The 18,047-nt window shown below is 41.6% G+C and overlaps 1 protein-coding gene across 7 annotated transcripts in view; it reads left to right on the forward strand.

Moving 5' to 3' along the window:
- LOC149322144 (phosphoribosyl pyrophosphate synthase-associated protein 1) overlaps positions 1-18,047 on the forward strand; it is a 76,934-nt gene that overhangs the window by 27,292 nt on the left and 31,595 nt on the right. For all 7 annotated transcript variants that reach the window (XM_089535324.1, XM_089535296.1, XM_089535276.1 and 4 more), the window contains 2 exons: positions 12,522-12,574; positions 16,715-16,781. Coding sequence is in view for 6 of the 7 variants with exons in the window: in XM_089535296.1 (XP_089391422.1) it covers positions 12,522-12,574; positions 16,715-16,781 (120 nt within the window). In the remaining variant the exon portion in view is untranslated. The remainder of the gene's footprint in view (positions 1-12,521; positions 12,575-16,714; positions 16,782-18,047) is intronic.

The raw sequence follows: 18,047 nt of genomic DNA on the forward strand, positions 1-18,047 counted from the left end.
CAGGCAGGCAGTTGGAGCTAGCCTGCCTCTCTCTCCCCAAGATGGTGGCTGAAGGGAGGGCTTTACTTCTTTCAGGCAGGGAGTTGGAGCTAGCCTGCCTCTCTCCCCCCAAGATGGTGGCTGAAGGGAGGGCTTTACTTCTTCCAGGCAGGCAGTTGGAGCTAGCCTGCCTCTCTCCCCCCAAGATGGTGGCTGAATGTTGTGGTGTCTTAAAATGTTACTGAGGAGTGGGTGTTCGGAGCACTCAGTGCTGAGAAATTCAAGACTCATGTCTTTGGAAGTAGTCAGCTTTACAAAACTAAGGCGGGATACAAACCGCCGCTTTGCGGCGCTCCCCTGCCGCCGCCGTTTGCTCCGCGCGGGAGCTGCAGCAGCCAAACCGCGCGGCTCCCGCGCGGAGCAAAAAAGAAGCTCCAAAATGGAGCTTCTTTTGGAGTCGCGTTTGCGACGTAGCGAGGCGCCAGGGGCGCACTCGCTACGTCACAAAGGACGCGACGCGTACGGACGCTCAGCGTCCGATACGTCAAGATGGCTGCGCCCGTATGAACAGGGCGCCGCCATCTTGTACGTATTCAATACGTATTAGGGTTAGGGGGGTGCGGAAGCACCGCCCCTTCCTAACCCTAGTACGTATTGATGACGTACTATTTGGCGGTTTGTATCCCGCCCAAGTCCCTAATCTTATATGGAATGTGATAGATAGTGCAACCCTCCCTATGTTTCTTAATCCTATATAATGGATAAGAGGAACTCTTTTCTTGTTGGGTAAATTTCTGTATGTGGGAGATAGCAAAAAGAGAGACTTGAGAAGGGCACAGGCTGGTAGTGGGAGCAGAGGCAGAGCCAATGGATGATAGAGTTTATGGCATTACAGGATTGTGGAGCACACAGTTTCTCAGCTTTCCTTCATTTTCTCTTTTCGTATTACACCTACCCCTGTAAAGAAGTAGGTCTGATTGATACCAGTGCGTCTTGTTCTCAAAATAATATAGCATTGCAGTCAAACCTGAATTACTCTTTGCACCCACTGTTAACAAAGTAAATCAGTTCTGGCATCAAAGGAAGTATTGCCCATCTGATTGGGGATTCTTGCTGAATGTCAGACCTGCTCCATCAAGGGATTCTTTGTTCAGAAAATATGGCACTTTCTGTCTCAGCTGAATATCAGTTTTGATACCAGCTGAGGGTAGTTACACTAGTATAGAGCTTAGTGGTTTGTGTGTTGGACTATGGCTCTAGAGTTTGTTGTATGCCCTCAAGTCATTTCTGACTTACATTGACTCAAAGATGAACCTATAATAGAGTTTTCTTGGCAACATTTGTTCACAGGAGGTCTGCCATTGTCCCTGAGGCTGAGAGCATGTGAATTGCCCAGTGTCACTCAGTGGGTTTCATGGCCAAGCTGAGAATTGAACCCTGGTCTCTAGAGTCATAGTCCAACACTCAAACCACTATGTTATGCTCTCTCTGGAGATCAGGATTCCAATTCCTGCTTAGCCATGAAACCCACTGGGTGGCCTTGGGCAAGTCACACTCTCTCATCCTCAGAAGAAGGCAGTGGCAGACCTCCTGAACAAACCTTGCCAAGAAAACCCCTTGATAAATTCACCTAGGGTCTCTGTAATTCGGACACAACTTGAAGGCCCACAACACACACACACACAGAGAGAGAGAGAGAGAGAGAGAGAGCGCTTGTTAGGTATAGTTTTAAAAACCTTTTAATGAGTGGCCTGACTTCTCTGCTGTTTACCTATCTTTTTAGATATTGTCCATAACAATAGCTTCTTCATATTTGCTTTTGAGTGGAATAATACTGGCTCAACCTACCTTTATGTTTTACTGTCTTAAAATGTTACTGAAGTGTGGGCCTCGGGAGCGCTCAATGCTGAGAGACCCAAGGCTAAAAACAGAGAATGTATTCACCCCAGGTATGTCAGATGAGCTTTTAAAAAGAAAATAGTCATGGGCAAACACACATAGATATGCTCTTGCACCTTTCTGAGCACACTCATATAGGCTTCTTCCTTCTTGGAGATCATCATTTATTTACACAGCACTGTCACTGCACATGACTCTTTACAAGTAAAAGAACAACAAAACAGTATCCTGCCCTCAGTCTTATAGTATGATTAAGACATGACACAAAAGGAAAAGGAGATGGCAGTGTGGGAGGGGATTAAGTCCAACAGATACTGCCTCTTCTTCTCTCTCGCTGAGGCCAGGAAAGTAGCAGTTGGGATGGAGGAAGGGCCTTAGTAGCTGGGAAAGCACTTGCAAATGGCTAGTGTGCCCATCAGGTTTCTTTGGGGGCTTAATTCTAAAGTATTTCATTTCCAGTTAATGAGTTGCATGTTGTGGATGCAGCAGACAAATCATTCTAGACTCGAAGGCACATTTTTAAACAGATATATACATTTCTTCACAAGTAATTTTATAAAGCTTGCTTCTGTAAATACTGATGTGCTGTGCATAGCTGGAGGTAAAATATTTAAGCCCAATTTTGAGCAATAATCATATACAACCCAGCTAGTTGGGACAACCATAACCCTTATGCTAACCAGCTAGAAGGGTTTGGACCTCTCAAGATCAGTTTCGTTGATAACCTCTCTGTTCATTCTTTGTGTGACACGATACATACTCTAGGGATGAAGTGCAATTAGGGTTGCCATAAGTCAGGACCTCCAAACCAGGACAAATGTAGGACACGTTTTTTTTTAAAAAATGGAGGACATGCGAAAAAATTTGATGATTTTTTAAAAAATGTTAATATAAATGCACGTTTCTTAGGCATGATCAAAATGGAGGACAGTTTGGCATTATTCCTAGAAAGATGGCAGAAATGTACTTCCCTTTCTGCCCAAACCACCCCCCTCCATTCCAAAACACACACGACACACATTTGGACATTGAACATGGCTTTATTTAACATTGCCTCTTGCATATTTCAGAGGCTTATTGAATAACCAAACCCCTTGGGTTTAACACTTAGCATGGTTTAACATGGCTATGCATATTGAACATGTCAAGGTGGTTTAACAAGAAGTGGATTTGCCGTTTCAGGTTTCTTGCACCAACTATACTTCTCAGAAGTGTGTACTTGGTCAAGGGACTTTGGTTTTTCTTCACTGCACATGAGTTTGTAAAAATCAGAGCAAATTACATTGGCCATGCCTCAGAGGCTTGCTGATATCAATATCACCACCATCATCACTATCATGGTTAAAACAAGGGAGACTTGTTAGCATTCAAAGCACCAAAAACACACAGAAAAGTCACTTTGGAAAGTCACACTATCTCAGCTTCAGACACAGTGAGTGCAGGCCTTAGAAGCCGGCTGATATCAATATCACCATCTTCATCATCATCACTATCATTGTTAAAAGTGATGAAGGCCTTGAGTTCTGGTCCCCACAACACACTCCAGCTCCCAGAATTCCACAGCCTTGAGCTATAAAAGAGTCAGGGCTTGGGTTCTGGTCCCCACAGCACACTCCAGCTCCCAGAATTCCACAGCCTTGAGCCAGAAAAGAGTTAAAGCATTGCCAGCCAAACTGGGTTATTTCTCCAGTGTGGATGCAGCGTGATGGAGCCACTCCCATCCCTCCCTCCCTCCCTCCTGGGCTCCCTTTTGCCTGGTGCCTCCCCCTCAGCCCCCCCGCCCCATGGCCCCAAGTCCTGGCTTCCCTCTTGTTGGGAAATGCAGGCCTGGCCAAGGAGGGAGTTGGGCACACAACAACAGCAGCAGCAGAGGCGGAAGGGGGGAGGAGGAGAAAAAAGAAAGGAAGGAGAAAGAAGGAAAGGAGGAGAAAGAAGAAGAATAGGAAAAAGATAAAAAGAGGAAGGGGAGAAGAAAAAGAATAGGAGGAGGATGAAGAGAAAGAACAAGAGAAAGAGGGGAAAAAACAAAGCGGAGGAGGAAAAGATAGAACAAGAGAGAGGGGGCGAAAAAAGAAGAGGAAGCACCTTGCCGGTAAAGCCCTCTCCATGCTGCTCAGCCTTGGGCCCGTGTGGGGAGGAAAGAGAAGCTCCTCCTCTTGAGGCTGGCTGGCCAATGGGTGAGTGGAGCTGGAACAGCCCCGCCCCCTGCTAGCTTTCACAGGCTCCTGCAGCAGGGGCAGGCTGTCCAGCTATTGGCCAGCCAGCCTGAAGAGCAGGAGCCCCTGCTCAGCCCTGCGCGCGCCCACACAAGAGCGTGCAGGGCAGCCCAGGGCGCAAAATGGAAGCGCCGGAGGGCTGCAAAGGCTGCAGCAAGAGCGGCTGCAAGAGTGGCCACGTTGGTGGCAGACTGGCAGTCGGCAGCAATAGCTGCAGAGCGGCTGTAGCTGCTGCTGCTGTGGCGATAGCACAACGGCGGTGGCAGGGACCAACTTAACCCGGGGCAAACCCGGGGGAGGGGCAAAAAGGGACAGAACCGTCCTAGGGGGCAAAAAACGGGAATTTCCCACCCCCAGGCGGGATATGGCATCCCTAAGTGCAATTAATAGTAACTAAGTGAAGGACCCAGATGTCAAAGGGCTATAGAGCCAAATATATTATCCTGAACTCTGCACACATGCTCATTCTTGTTTAGTATTGGCTTTCAAAGCAAGAGATGTGAGTCTTCACTTGGTATGAAATGCATGGCACATGTTTTAATTTGCTAATTTATGTAATTCAGATTTGAATATTAGATAGAATATGCCTTTGGGGCATACCATGCATCTTTAGAGCATGTCATAAAACTGAGTTTAATTTATCTATCCAAGGAATACAGTAACAGGATAGTAGCAACATCTCTGATAAGCAAGCAAAAAAAGTTGATACTTTCCTCCCTTTTAGACTAGTTTGGGCACATCATGTTGTTTAATTCAGTAAACTAGTGTGGTGCAGGGATGAATTATGAGTTGTAACAAATCCGAAATAAACTTCACCACTTGCCCTCACCAAACCAGAGTACTGTTGTGATGAAAATCAGCCTGTGCTTGTCCCCATGTGACTTAAGTGTCCCAAAAAAAGGTTACATGTTAAATTGTTGTGATTCAATCATTGTATCAGCTTTCTAAAGCTCTTTGTTGATGCCATTATAAGCTGGCCTTTTTATTCAGAAGAGTTCATTATTGTATGTTGAGACTGTGCTGGCTCAAGTGAGTGAAGCAGATCCAGTTTCAAATAGAACTCTGTGTTGTATTGACCTAGCTGAAGATTTAATCTTTTTTCATAGATGACTGCTGTGACCCCTGTTTCATGAGCATAAATTCTCAAAATGCAAATCTTCTCTGTATATATTTATTTATTATAATATTTGATTATTTTTCTTACAACTGTATCCCACAGTTGGGTATTTATTATACTTGTATCCCACACTGTGGATACTAGGGTGTCATATGGTACCATTGCATGGTAGATCAGCAGAGCAAATGAGGTGTGAGCAGAATGTACAGTAATTTCCATTCCACTGGTAGATGGAGGTGGCACTGCATATAAACAAATGTTTTTACACAAGATAATGTTGAATGTATCATTTCTGCAAGAACAATCTGCTAACATAAAAAAGTTCTATTATTTCAGAAGCCTCCACAAGTTTTTCATTCATTGGGTCTGTGCAATGTGTATGTGCCTTCAGGTTGCATGTCGATTTATGTCGATCCCATGAATTTCACAGGGTTTCCTCAGGCAAGGAACTCTTACAGGTGGTTTTGCCAGCTCCTTCCTCTGAAATATAGCCTACAGCACCTGTTATTCATTGGCAGTTGCTTTGTTATAGGCACACTTAATTTATATCTTTTCTTAAATGGTGGCATTTCCTAATGTCAGAATCCATTTGGGAGGAAAACCATTTTGCACATGAACTTCTCTCATAAGACACATTACACATTTCTGGGAAGTTCTTGGATAAGATTGTCTTAGCAGACATATATTGACAGCTAAAGCAACTTGAGTATGGATCTTTTCATAGAGAGAGAGCAAAACAATAGAAGCACTGCTGATAAGGTCCCCTTATACTGATTTTATTGAGGATTAGAGAGAAAGAGAGATTTTTGAGATCAAACAAGTAGTTCCAAATTGCCTGTTAAAGAAACTTTTCACTATATCTTAAATAGTCAGGTGGGTGGTTGGCAATGGCAAAGCATACACCCTTTCCAAGTCATGATTTATTGATACACCACACACAAGCCCTACTCAGGTGTTGCAGAACTTAAGCATAGAGGGGATTGGGACATCATTCTGTGTCACTGTCCCCATCACCTGTGATCTTCTCATTTTTTGTCAGGAGGATCTGCATTCAGAAGTATCAAGGAAACATTGTAATACACATGATAGGAACTCTGCAGTATCTGGGTTTCACTTTGTACAGAACTCTTAAACCACATTTAGTAACAACAATCCATTCAAATTTTTTTGACTATTTTAGGTTGTTGCACAAGGCTGATTTCTTGGTGATGGTATGAAGATGTGCAAATTAAAGAGGATCTCTTTCCTGGTTATCATTTTCATCCTGGAGAGAAGTGACCAGTGGGGTCCCACAGGGCTCTGTCCTAGGCCCAGTGCTATTCAATATCTTTATCAATGACTTGAATGACAGAATTGGGAGCATACTTATCAAATTTGCAGATGACACCAAATTAGGGGGAGTAGCTAATACCCCAGAGGACAGGATCAAAATTCAAAATGACCTGAATAGACTAGAAAGCTGGGCCACAGCTAACAAAATGAACTTCAACAGGGAGATATGTAAGATACTGCACTTAGGGCAGAAGAATGAAATGCACAGATATAGGATGGGGGACACCTGGCTGAACGAGACTACATGTGAAAGGGAGCTAGGAGTCCAAGTAGACCACAAGTTGAACATGGTGAACATGTGTGTGCGGCAGCTAAAAAGGCCAATGCAATTTTAGGCTGCATCAATAAAAGATCAAGAGAAGTAATAGTGCCACAGTATTCTGCTCTGGTCAGGCCCCACCTGGAGTATTTTGTCCAGTTCTGGGCACCACAATTCAAAAGGGACACTGAGAAACTGGAGCGTATCCAAAGGAGGGTGACTAAAATGGTGAATGGTCTGGAAACCATGCCCTATGATGAACGCCTTAGGGAGCTGGGTATGTTTAGCCTAGAGAAAAGAAGGTTAAGAGGTGATATGATAGCCCTATTTAAATACTTGAAGGGGTGTCATATTGAGGAGGGAACAAGCTTGTTTTTTGCTGCTCCAGAAACTAGGACCCGGATGCAGTGGATCCAAGCTACTGTACAGGAAAAGAGATTCCACCTCAACATTAGGAGGAACTTCCTGACAGTAAGGGCTGTCCGACAGTGGAACACACTCCCTAGGAGTGTAGTGGAGTCTCCCTCCTTGGAAGTCTTTTAACAAGAGGCTGGATGGCCTTCTGTTGGGGATGCTTTGACTGAGAGTTCCTGCATGGCAGGGGGTTGGACTGGATGGCCCTTGTGGTCTCTTCCAACTCTATGATTCTATGGACACTTTTTGTACAGTGGCCCCTTGGTATCCACTGGGATTTGTTTCCAGGACCCTCCACAGATACCAGAATCTGGATGCTCAAGTCCCATTAGATATGGCATAACTAAATGGCAAAATCAAGATCTGTTTTTTGGTGTATAGGCATGGATGGTTGAATTCATGGAGAAAGAATATGTGGATTTGGAGGGCTGATTGTATATTAGGAAAGACAACTCAATACCTATGTTATTACCCACAAAGATGTAAGGCTGTGAGAGACTCCACCACTAGTAGTAGTCTGTCTTCAATAAGTTGGGGAAATTTGGCTTGGCTTGTAATTGGGAGGGGGGTAATGTCTGGATAGAAAGCACCAACTCTACCAGTATTCATAGATGAAGACTCCAGGCATGAGTAAACTAATTAACTTTTATTTGGGAAGAATGTGGAAGAACACACATATGAAATTGACTTATTCTAACACCTAGCATACACACCTAATCAAAATAGAAAAAGTGAAAGGAAACAGTTTAGGGTTGGGTTGAGAGGTAAATTCTACCTGTCTTGAAGAATAGTCCGTGGAAAGCAGGAGCGATTCAGAGCAGAGTCTGAGGGCAACAGCCACTGAACAAAGCAAGGTGGGGCTTGACTGCAGCAGAGAAGCTAGGTTTTCCTGATCATATTTATATTTTAAAAATAGCCCCAGGCCAAGGTTATTTCATGGGAAAAAGACTGGATAGCCATTCAGAAGGACCAAAAGGGTTCCTGAAGTGGTGGCTGGCTTTGTTATCCAAAAGTTAAGATGCTAATTTGATTTACTTCACAACACCCTGACAAGATCTGGAGTACTCCAAAATGAGCAGACATGAAGGGCATTTAGGATCGCAACCAGGGATGAAAGGGAACCCTGTCTTGTTTGATCTTCTTGTCACACGCCGCTATGCACCACGTCCCCATGCTGCCATCACGTTGGCGTGTAACACTGATCTGTAGATCCTCTTTGTGTGGGTGAATGCATTTATGCTTCTTCAATAAAGTGCTAAGTGTATTTTTGTACAAAGTTCAGTGATTATTAAGCAAAACGCTGCATTGTTAGAGTAATCATGCTTTTGAAATGCACCGCTTGGAAAAGTTCTGGATTTTATCTAATTCATTTGTTGCTTTATTTTGTTCCTGGTCAGCTAAAATATAAACAAAGGATTTATCCAAAACACACAAATACATCAATTTTCTCTGAAATGTTTAAGGTGAACATATCCCATACAAACTACAGAAGACTGAAAAACAGAACTGATAAATGTGTAACTTTCTAAAGTGTGATATACCTGTCTATATCAAAAAAATGAAGATGACTTGGAAACTTCAGGCAGTACAAAATGCAGGAACAAGATTGTTGACTGGAACTCTTTTCAGAAACCAAATAACACCAGTTCTGAAGGAATTGCTCTATCTGCCAATACACTTCTGAATTTAATATACTGAATTGAAGGTGCTGGTGATAACATTTAAAGCCCTGATTGGGACTCCCAATATTTGAAGAGGTATCTCTTTCTATATATGCCTGCCCATGAATAGAGGCCTGTTGGAAGCATGCTCCTTTGTATCCCACTGGTAGGGGAAATACTTGTGGGAAGATGTAGGAAAAAGCCCTTTTCTGTGGTGGCACCCCATTGTGGAATAACCATCCCTGCTTGGAAGCCTGGTTGACACCAATGTTGGTGTCATTTCAGCATCATGTGAAAACTTGACTTTTTATTAAAGCCTTTGGGCCTAAATGATTTTACCCAGGCTGTGCATGTGCTACATACAATTGCATTATTGTAAATTGTTTTAAATTATCCGGTTTTTATTGATAAATTATTCAATATATTTTAGTCTTTTAAAATTGTTGTTTATTGTTTTGAATGTATTTTATTGTAAATCGCCATGAGGTCTTCAGCTATAATGTGGGATATAAATATTTTAATAAATTTTAATAAAGCAGTTTAATCACAAAAGGTGTGTTTGAACAAATCTGTTGATCGTAATGCCTTAACATGTCATTACTTAGTTTTTCGTTGTGAAAGAGCTTGTGAAGTTATTACATGTGATGTTGTATCTTGTAAATAATGCATAAATATTTGCTTAGTGTGGACTATAATTAATAGCAGAGTTTCGTTTAATATAATTCTGGCATCAGAAATGGAATGCTGTGGTGGGAATTGAACTATGGTAGTTCTGAAGTGGCTCAAGATTCTATTTTTTAAAATTAGCTGTAAAATCAGAACAGAACTTATTTTATCACTTTTATTTAATGCATTTCTTAGCTGCCTTTCAAGACTACAGACCTCCTGGGATGGCCTACAAATTCTTAAATCATAAATTACTTTGAAAACAGATTTAGAATAAACCAGTAGAAAAGCAGGATGTATAATAAAAAGGTTCACTTAAAGTTAAAGAAATCAAACGAGTTTTAAAACCTTAATTAGAAATAGAATTAGCTAGATATAGATATCTTAAGGGGGACTTTTTCAGAGCAGGGGCCACCAATAATAAGGTCCAATCTCTTCTACCCCACAACTGTCCTGATTTGGCAGAGGCAGTCCTGATTAATGCTTCGTCATCCCACTTTTTCAACTGCTTTTAAAATGTCCCAGTTTCTTTCTCCTCCCGCTTTTTTCCATTGTCCTCATCTAATTTCCATTGCTACAAACTGAGTAAGTAATGCAGAAGTAATTTTGCACTCAGTTAACACAGTGGGGAGGGTGAGGAGATAGGGGGACAGACGTACCCTTCCCAGGGGTCTCAGGCAAAAGTCAACTGCTTTAGTCTCTCCTAGCTTCTGAATTCTTCCTTGTTAATAACTTTTGCCATCTTGACCAAAGTCTGATGTTGCTCAGCCACATATGGCCCACTTTTCATCTGTGAAATACAGGAGGGTATGATCCTTACGGCGGTCAACTTTAATGGTGGGCCATTAAGTAAAGCTTCCAGTTTTGATCTGTACACATTGTAGGTCCAAAAAGAGGTGTAGGCTATAGAGCCATAGAATCAGAGTTGGAAGAGACTTGCCATCAAAATCCAACCTCCTGCCAGGCAAGAATACATAATCAAAGGACCCCTGATAGATGGCCATCCAGCCTCTGTTCACTCTCCAAGGGAGTGTTTTCCACTATTGAACAGCATTTATTCTCAGGAAGTCCTTCCTTATGTTGAGGTGGAATCTCTTTTCCTGCAGTTTGCATCCATTGCTCTGTGCCCTAGGTAGTTCTCTAAATAAATTGTGCTGTTAGAATTATTATGGTTTGGTTATTAGTTGTTAAGAAGTTTAGCAGCAGCAGCAGCATCAACAATAAGCATGTACTCCACAGGTATTTGGTAGACATCTAGATCTGAGCTTCTGGTAAATAAACAGGATACATTGGTAGATAAAAAGAAACTTGTTTTATTGCTACATCTAGGTTCTACAAAAAATAATCAGTAGAGAAAACTATACTTGGTAGAAGAGTCCCTGGAGTTGACTCTCATGTGTGTAAGTAAGAAGAAAAACATTTTTAATAGCACAGCTTGGTTTCTGTGTCCATGCTTGGTGAGAGCAGAGAGAGGAAGAGGGAGAACAAAGGGCATAAACTTTATTGACCCCCAGAAAGGAAGGGGTATGGGAAGTGACCTCTTCACAAGCACACTGACAAAATGACCATAGAGATATACATCAGTGTTCCTGCTGAAAGGAAAGAAACTATAGAGCTACACACAAGCATTGATGCTAATACTTCACCCATGCCTAAGGTCTTTTTAAAGCTTTATCTTAAGATCACAACAGCACCTAGAATGTTTCAAATAAATGTTGGGAATATATGGAGGGCTGTTTCATATGTGGGGGACTTGAAAGAAGGAAAAATGTTATTGATCTAAAATTTATATGTTAATCCAAAAAAATTCTAAAGATACATATTGTAATTTTACCAGAAATTTTTCTGTTAGGCATTATGGGCCTGAAACACATGGGCCAAACGAAGCAGCTTCTAGCTGCTTTGAGGGAGTGGTATTTAAATAATGCACACCCCAATGTGGACTGAAGCTGCTCTGATGCCGTGAGGAACGGAACAAAAAGGAGTCTATTTAAACTGACTCCTGACTGTGTGGCTTGAGGCCTGCCACAGTGGCCCACTTTGAGAGCAGGCCATGTGATTGCCATGGTTCCGGCCCAATTGTGGCCGGAGCAGCCAGAAGCTGCTTCTTCCTGGCTCTCTGTTTCACCCCATGGATAAAGCACTGGATAGTAAGTATGGATAAATATTTAATGGAGAGTAAATATGTTTAATATATAAAGAGCAACAAGAATATTGTTTGTTCAAGCTTCGAAATGGACTTAAGTACCAACAATGGAAGAATGGATTGTTGCTGAGTTGGTCCAAATTGCCAAATTAATGTGGGTTCTAAAGGATAAGCCAGTTGAAGGCTTTTTGAAAGATTGGAAACTATTTATGGATTTACTGACAAAGAAATCTAACAATAATAACACATGCCTATTATTATTAGTAATTTTAGCAGGATTATTTAATTGGATCTGTAATGGCAGAATATTTTTTTTCCTTTTTTCTTTTCATTGCAGTCACGATTAGTGGGTCTGAGCCCTATTATATACAGGTGCCCCTCCTAATTCAGAGGGACGACCTCCACTATTTGCAATGGCTATGAGACTTGAATAATCATGAGCCTCCATTTTCACAGGGGGGGGGGGGATGAATCCCCTGTGAAAATGGAGGGCCAACTGTATTGTGTGTCTTTTTTATTTTATGTTTTTCTTCTGCTTTTTCCTACTATTTCTTTATCTTTTATTGCATGTTACTTTGATTGTAAATTAGAGTGTTCATGTTAAAAAGTAATAAAAATTAACCTCAAAAAAGAGAAAAGAATGCTGAATTTGATGAGCCTTTAGCACAAAACTACACAGCTTCTTAAGTTCTGAATTAAGGTAAGTATAGAGCTGATATTTAGTATTCTAGGTGTTCATGTTTGGTGTACACATGTGTACATGTGTGATGTACAGTGCCTGCTACTAAGCTACTAGTGAATATCTCCTTGCTCATTCTCTTTCTCTCTTAAGGCGTCTTGGGGCTGAACTTGGAAAATCTGTGGTGTATCAGGAAACTAATGGAGGTAAGGCAAGATTTTTTACTTTTATTTTCTTTTTATTTGATATTGTGTATAGGCACTTCAAATGCTTTCAGAGAGATTTACAATAAAAAAAACCAAAACATAATTAAAACACCAAATTAGTAAAACAACATACAGGGCAATAAGATAAAAGTCAGTATAAAGTTACATTCACATTCAAAAGTGATGTGATTGTGGGAAAGTGATGTTGCATTTAGAAACTTGCAAAAATTAAAAATTGACCGTATCACCTAGTTTCTATGAGCAGTATCTGCAAAATATGTTTTGTGTGTGTGTTGTGTACCTTCAAGTAGTTTTTGACTTAATGACAACCTATCATGGGGTTTTCCTGGCAAAATTTGTTTAGAGGAGGTTTGCCATTGCCTTCCCCTGAGGCTGAGAGCATGTGACTTGCCTAAAATCACCCAGTGGGTTTCAGTGACCAAGCAGGAATTCGAACCCTGGTCTCCAGAGTTATAGTCCTACACTCAGACCACTATGCTGTGCTTGTTCCTCTGAAGAAGTGAATAAGATTCTGAAGTCTTGAGGTGGCTTCAGTTCTTGAGGCCTCTGACCCCCACCTCCACCCACCCTGACAGTCATTATTTCTAACGGCTTTCATTGCACTTAATTTTCCACTAATAATTTAATTATAATTTGTTTTATTTATATACCGCTATTCCAAAGATCATAGCGGTGAACAGCAAGTAAGCTAATTAGCAAGTAAGCTAATTTGCCCCCAACAGTCTGGGTACTCATTTTAGCGACCTCGGAAGGATGCAAGCCTGAGTCGAGCTTGGGCCCTTTTGCTGGTCTTGAACTCGCAACCTTGTGGTTTTGAGTGAATGGCTGCAGTACAGGCATTTACCCACTGCACCACCAGGGCACTAAAACAAATTTGCTAAGACTTGTGAATCAATGGCTGAGTGAGCCATTGACTAAACTATTCTCTGTTCTATATGGTAAAAGACTTCTCTTCCTGTTTTATCCTTGTCCAATCAACTGGCTCTTTTTAAGGCTATGGATTTTCTCTGTTTATTACAGTCATATCCCACCGTTCCTCCAAGGAACTCAAGATGACATACATTGAGTTCTTTCCTCACCCTTTATCCTTGTGCAACTCCATAACATATGTGGGTCTGAGCAATTCTGATTGGCTCAAGATCAGCCAGTGAACTTAATGCTTGAGGGGTGAAGCAGATGGCTGTTAAAGAGCAGCCTCTGGCTGTGATTGGGCTGGGACTGTGATGATTGCATGGCCCATTTACAGAGTGGGCCACTGCCAGCAGTCTCAAGCCACACCAGCCAGGAGTTGATTCAAATCGACTCCTTTTTAATCCAGTCCTTTGGACTAGAGTGTGGCCTCGGCATGGCTCCTGGTTGCTTTGGGGGCGTTTATCATGTAAATGTCATGCCCCCAAAGTGACCAGAGGCCACTTTATTTGCCTCATACATTTCGGGCCTGAGTGAGGTTTTGAACCCAGATCTATGTGGCCTTCACTTCCCAGGAAGTGAAAATAGGCACCCAGACCAACCCAAGCTGCCCGCCACTGATTTTGTTCATCAGTCTGTTTTCAGTACTGGCCAGTCATGTGTCTCTGGGAACCCTATGTGCACAGCATTAGCATTAGGGCAAAAATGCTCTTTTGATGTTTCCCCCCAGCCTCTGATAATCAAAGACATTATCCCTTACAATGTGGAGAATTTGCTTAGTTATCATTGCTGTTGAAAGGGGGCATTCAAAGGCAGAGCTTAGACAGCGTAGGTAGGAAGAGCTTGGAGTGCAGGTGAGATACAGTGTGGTAAGAATCACTTACGTTGGATGGCAGCATGCCCTTCTGTAAGGCATCAGCCACTTGGACTCACAATACCTAAAGTATATGTTCTTGCGCTCATACTTATCCCACCTATGATATGAAACCTATGACTTCCTTTTCTATCCCTCTTCCTCCACACCAACTTTTAAGCTGCAAACTTTATCAGAGGGCCTTATCAGTGCAGAATTAAAAACAAAACACAGTTTCTCAAGGATGCTTTTTCAGTCCTCTTAAGTGCTTAGAAAGGTTTTTTTTAAGCTTCCTTTATTCCACAGAACAGTATTTCTTGTTGGATGTGAACATACCATTAGGCTAGAGAGTCTTAAATTTTCTGCCTACTTGGTAAGATAACTAAGGCGGGGTACAGACCTCCAGAAAGAGGCGCCAGGGAGGCGCCTCTCTTTGCTGCGCAGCAGCGCTACAGCAACCAGATTGTGCAATGCTGCTGCACAGTAAAAAGGAGCAGTAAAAAGCGGCTCCTTTTTGCTGCGCAGCTGCACCACAGCAAACCTGCAAAGACGCCCCGATGGTGTCGCAGCTGCACAGCACTGTTTTGACACTGCGCAGCTGCGACGTCATAGCTGTGCATGTCGTGTGGGTGGTGCTGCGCAGCGGTGACACCTTCGTTACATGCGAGGGTTGCCGGGCGTGTGGGCGCTCTGCCCACCAGGCAACCCTCACACGTAACGAGGGCACCACAAAGGTCCATCTGTTGAGGGCCTAAGGCTCCTACAGCTCACAGAATGATAATGCTGAGTAGAGTCAAGTACACAAGTCACACAGCTTGGCATAATCAGATGGCAATTGCTTATTGATATCTAATTCCTCTAATTCCTCTTGTAGGAGGGGATTGCACAGTTTCATTTTTATCAAGCTAAGAATAGACATTGGCTTGGAAATATGGCATACTCTGTCCATTTCTGCTGAATTCTAAGTGAATTTTTAAATGTTACATGTCTTCCTTCTTTCTAAAGGTATACCTCTCTCTTGTCATATCTTCTTTCCTTTGTATTTCACATATAATCTGTACCTTGTCCCTATCCTGCTCAATTCTTTCATCCCGTCTAACTTTTGCTATTTGAACATTCACTTCCTCCTTACAACAACTTCTGTCTTTTAAACCTTTAAAAAAACCTGGCTAATTTCATTCAAAAACCTCTCTGTTCTGCAGCCACCTCTACTGAGTGTCATGTTTTTTCTCTCCCTTCTCATGAAGGGACACATCTATATACAACCTCTCCAGTTTCTAGTGACACGGTGCCCAGTACTGGGTTGTTTCTTTGAGGTGGTAGAGTGGGTTGCTGCCATAGCCAAAATGTGCAGCAGCAGCCTTAATGTTACTCCTTTTCTTTCTCAGTCCATCTGTCCTTTTGCTGTCTTTATTTAAAAGATTCTTAATATGTTTAAAACAATAACTATGGTGGTAATAATTTTAAAATTATATTTATGATTTCATACTAGAAGAAGCAAAACTTCCTCAAGGTAGTTTACAAAATAAACACCTATAACAAGAAATACTTTTTATTCCATTCTTCATACTCAGCCAGCCACTCGGATAGTCTGTCATCCACATGAAGTGTCCAGAGTAGTAGGTCTGTTAGCTATTTTTGCTGAAACAGCCTAATGCAAGAATCTTATGGTACTTTGAAGACTAGCCAGTCATATTTAGTGTAACCTTTCCAAGCCTGCAACAGCTGGAGAAAGGGGCTGTCCACAAAACGTAAATCAAATAAAACTAGTTGTCCTTGCAGCTGCTACAAGATTCGACTTTTGTCTGTCTTCTTTCCTGTCTCTTTTTTCTCCAACTTTGCAAATTGTAGCCATGCTCTGTGACCATCTCGTACATCATTGATTGATTAATTAATTAATTATGTTATTTATACCCCACCCTTCATGCTGCTGTTTTTGATTTAACCAAATAACTGTAGAACAACTAGTGGGTGGAGTGGCCAAGCAAGGAGATTCTGGCTGGCTTACAGCAAGACTTCTGAGGCTATCTAATGTAAGGGCCCACAATTATTTTATTATTATTTTGCCAATTTATCAGGGATCATCACCATAGTTGTGCCCATTGGATACAGCTGTTCTTTCTTGAAGGCTCACCAAAGATTGGCAGTCAGTGGCTCAGAGATTGGCACTGGTAAAAAGACAACCACTTTGAGAAGCACTGGGCTAGAATAATGTGCCTCAGCAAAAAATGGGCTGAGACCCATTGCTGGTTCCTACCCCACAGTTTTTCGTGAGAAATGCTGCATTAGATTGTCTTGCAAAGTCAAGCCATGTAACTTTATTGCAAGGTGTTTAAAGTTCTGTGCTTCCTCTGCAGAAACAAGGGTCGAAATAAAAGAATCTGTCCGAGGGCAGGATGTGTTCATCATTCAGACAATCCCCAGGTATGTTTACATGGATTCTCCTTGAACTGTGTAGATTAAAAACCCAGATTCCTGAATAAATGCAATTTCCTGTTCAGTAGATTTAGTCTAAGCATTTACAAGTGTAAATACTACTCTGTTTCCCTTTCTGATTTACCTTCTCCTTCATTACAGGGAGAACATGTGATGTTAATAATGCCAGTTAATCTCTTGCATCAACAGTGAGAACTTTAAATCAGACAGTTTAATGAGGCACTGAAAGTGACAGTAAATGAAACCAGATTACATTTCTTAGTCTGTGGAGCTATCATGAAGACACTCTTACATAATTACTCTCTTTTTCTTTTGTTATGTTTTGTTTCTGTTCTGAGGATTTTAAAAAAAGTATTGTTGCTTGTTCAACTAGAACATTCTTTATAGCAGAATGAATAAATGTTTCCATCTACTGACAATAAAAATATTGCTTGATATTCTTTAGAGATATTTGGATACAACATTCCTGCAGAGGAGTTTCTGTCTTCCTGGATCTGAGCTGTAGCTCAAAAATAATACCATTTTGATTGTGCTTTTCCCATTCCCTGCATGGAGTACTTCAGGAAGACCATCTCTGTAGTTGTCTTTATGTTGTTCTTACAGGTTATCTATTGGACAGCATGGCTTCGTGGTTTTCAAGCCACTCAGTTGTAACAAAATGGTGAGGATATGTAAAGCAGCCTTGCAAAGCAAGTCCATAAAAGCTACTAGCCCTTCCATCTAAAATATTTTGTTGCCTGCCTGCTTATTAATAGTTGTGGCACAGAAATAGCCTTAAAGCAAAAATGAACCATGCAAACATCTCTGCCTTGTTGCCATGCCTAATTGATACAGGTCTGCAGGCAACCAGCTGTCTACTAGGCTGTAGTGATTCTAGCAGAAATAGCATTGCAGTACATGTGAGTAAGAACAGAGGAAATAATTTAGATAAAGTTCCTTTACATGTACTGATGTCCTTGTTTTACTAATTTGGATCCTCTTTCTAACTTAATGCTGTACCTAGACTTTCTCCTTTGGTAACATTTAAACATACTTGAAGTCATTATTCACAATGGCTTGTGATGAATTTTAGTTTAAAAACATAAAACAGAAGGTGAAAGTTTTCAAAACGGGTATATCTGTAACATGCAGGGTCTTGGCAAACATTTGCCCTTCCATAACCTCTGCTAAACCACAGGGGAAAATGGTGTATTGTTCATTTTTTGTCTTAATTACTTGGAGGTGGGGTGGTTTTTATGTAATCCTTGGCTGCTT

Source organism: Sceloporus occidentalis, unplaced genomic scaffold (assembly GCF_023333645.1).
Source record: "Sceloporus occidentalis isolate IW3139 unplaced genomic scaffold, rSceOcc1.0.p SCAF_1, whole genome shotgun sequence".
In the NCBI taxonomy this organism is placed as follows: Eukaryota; Metazoa; Chordata; class Lepidosauria; order Squamata; family Phrynosomatidae; genus Sceloporus; species Sceloporus occidentalis.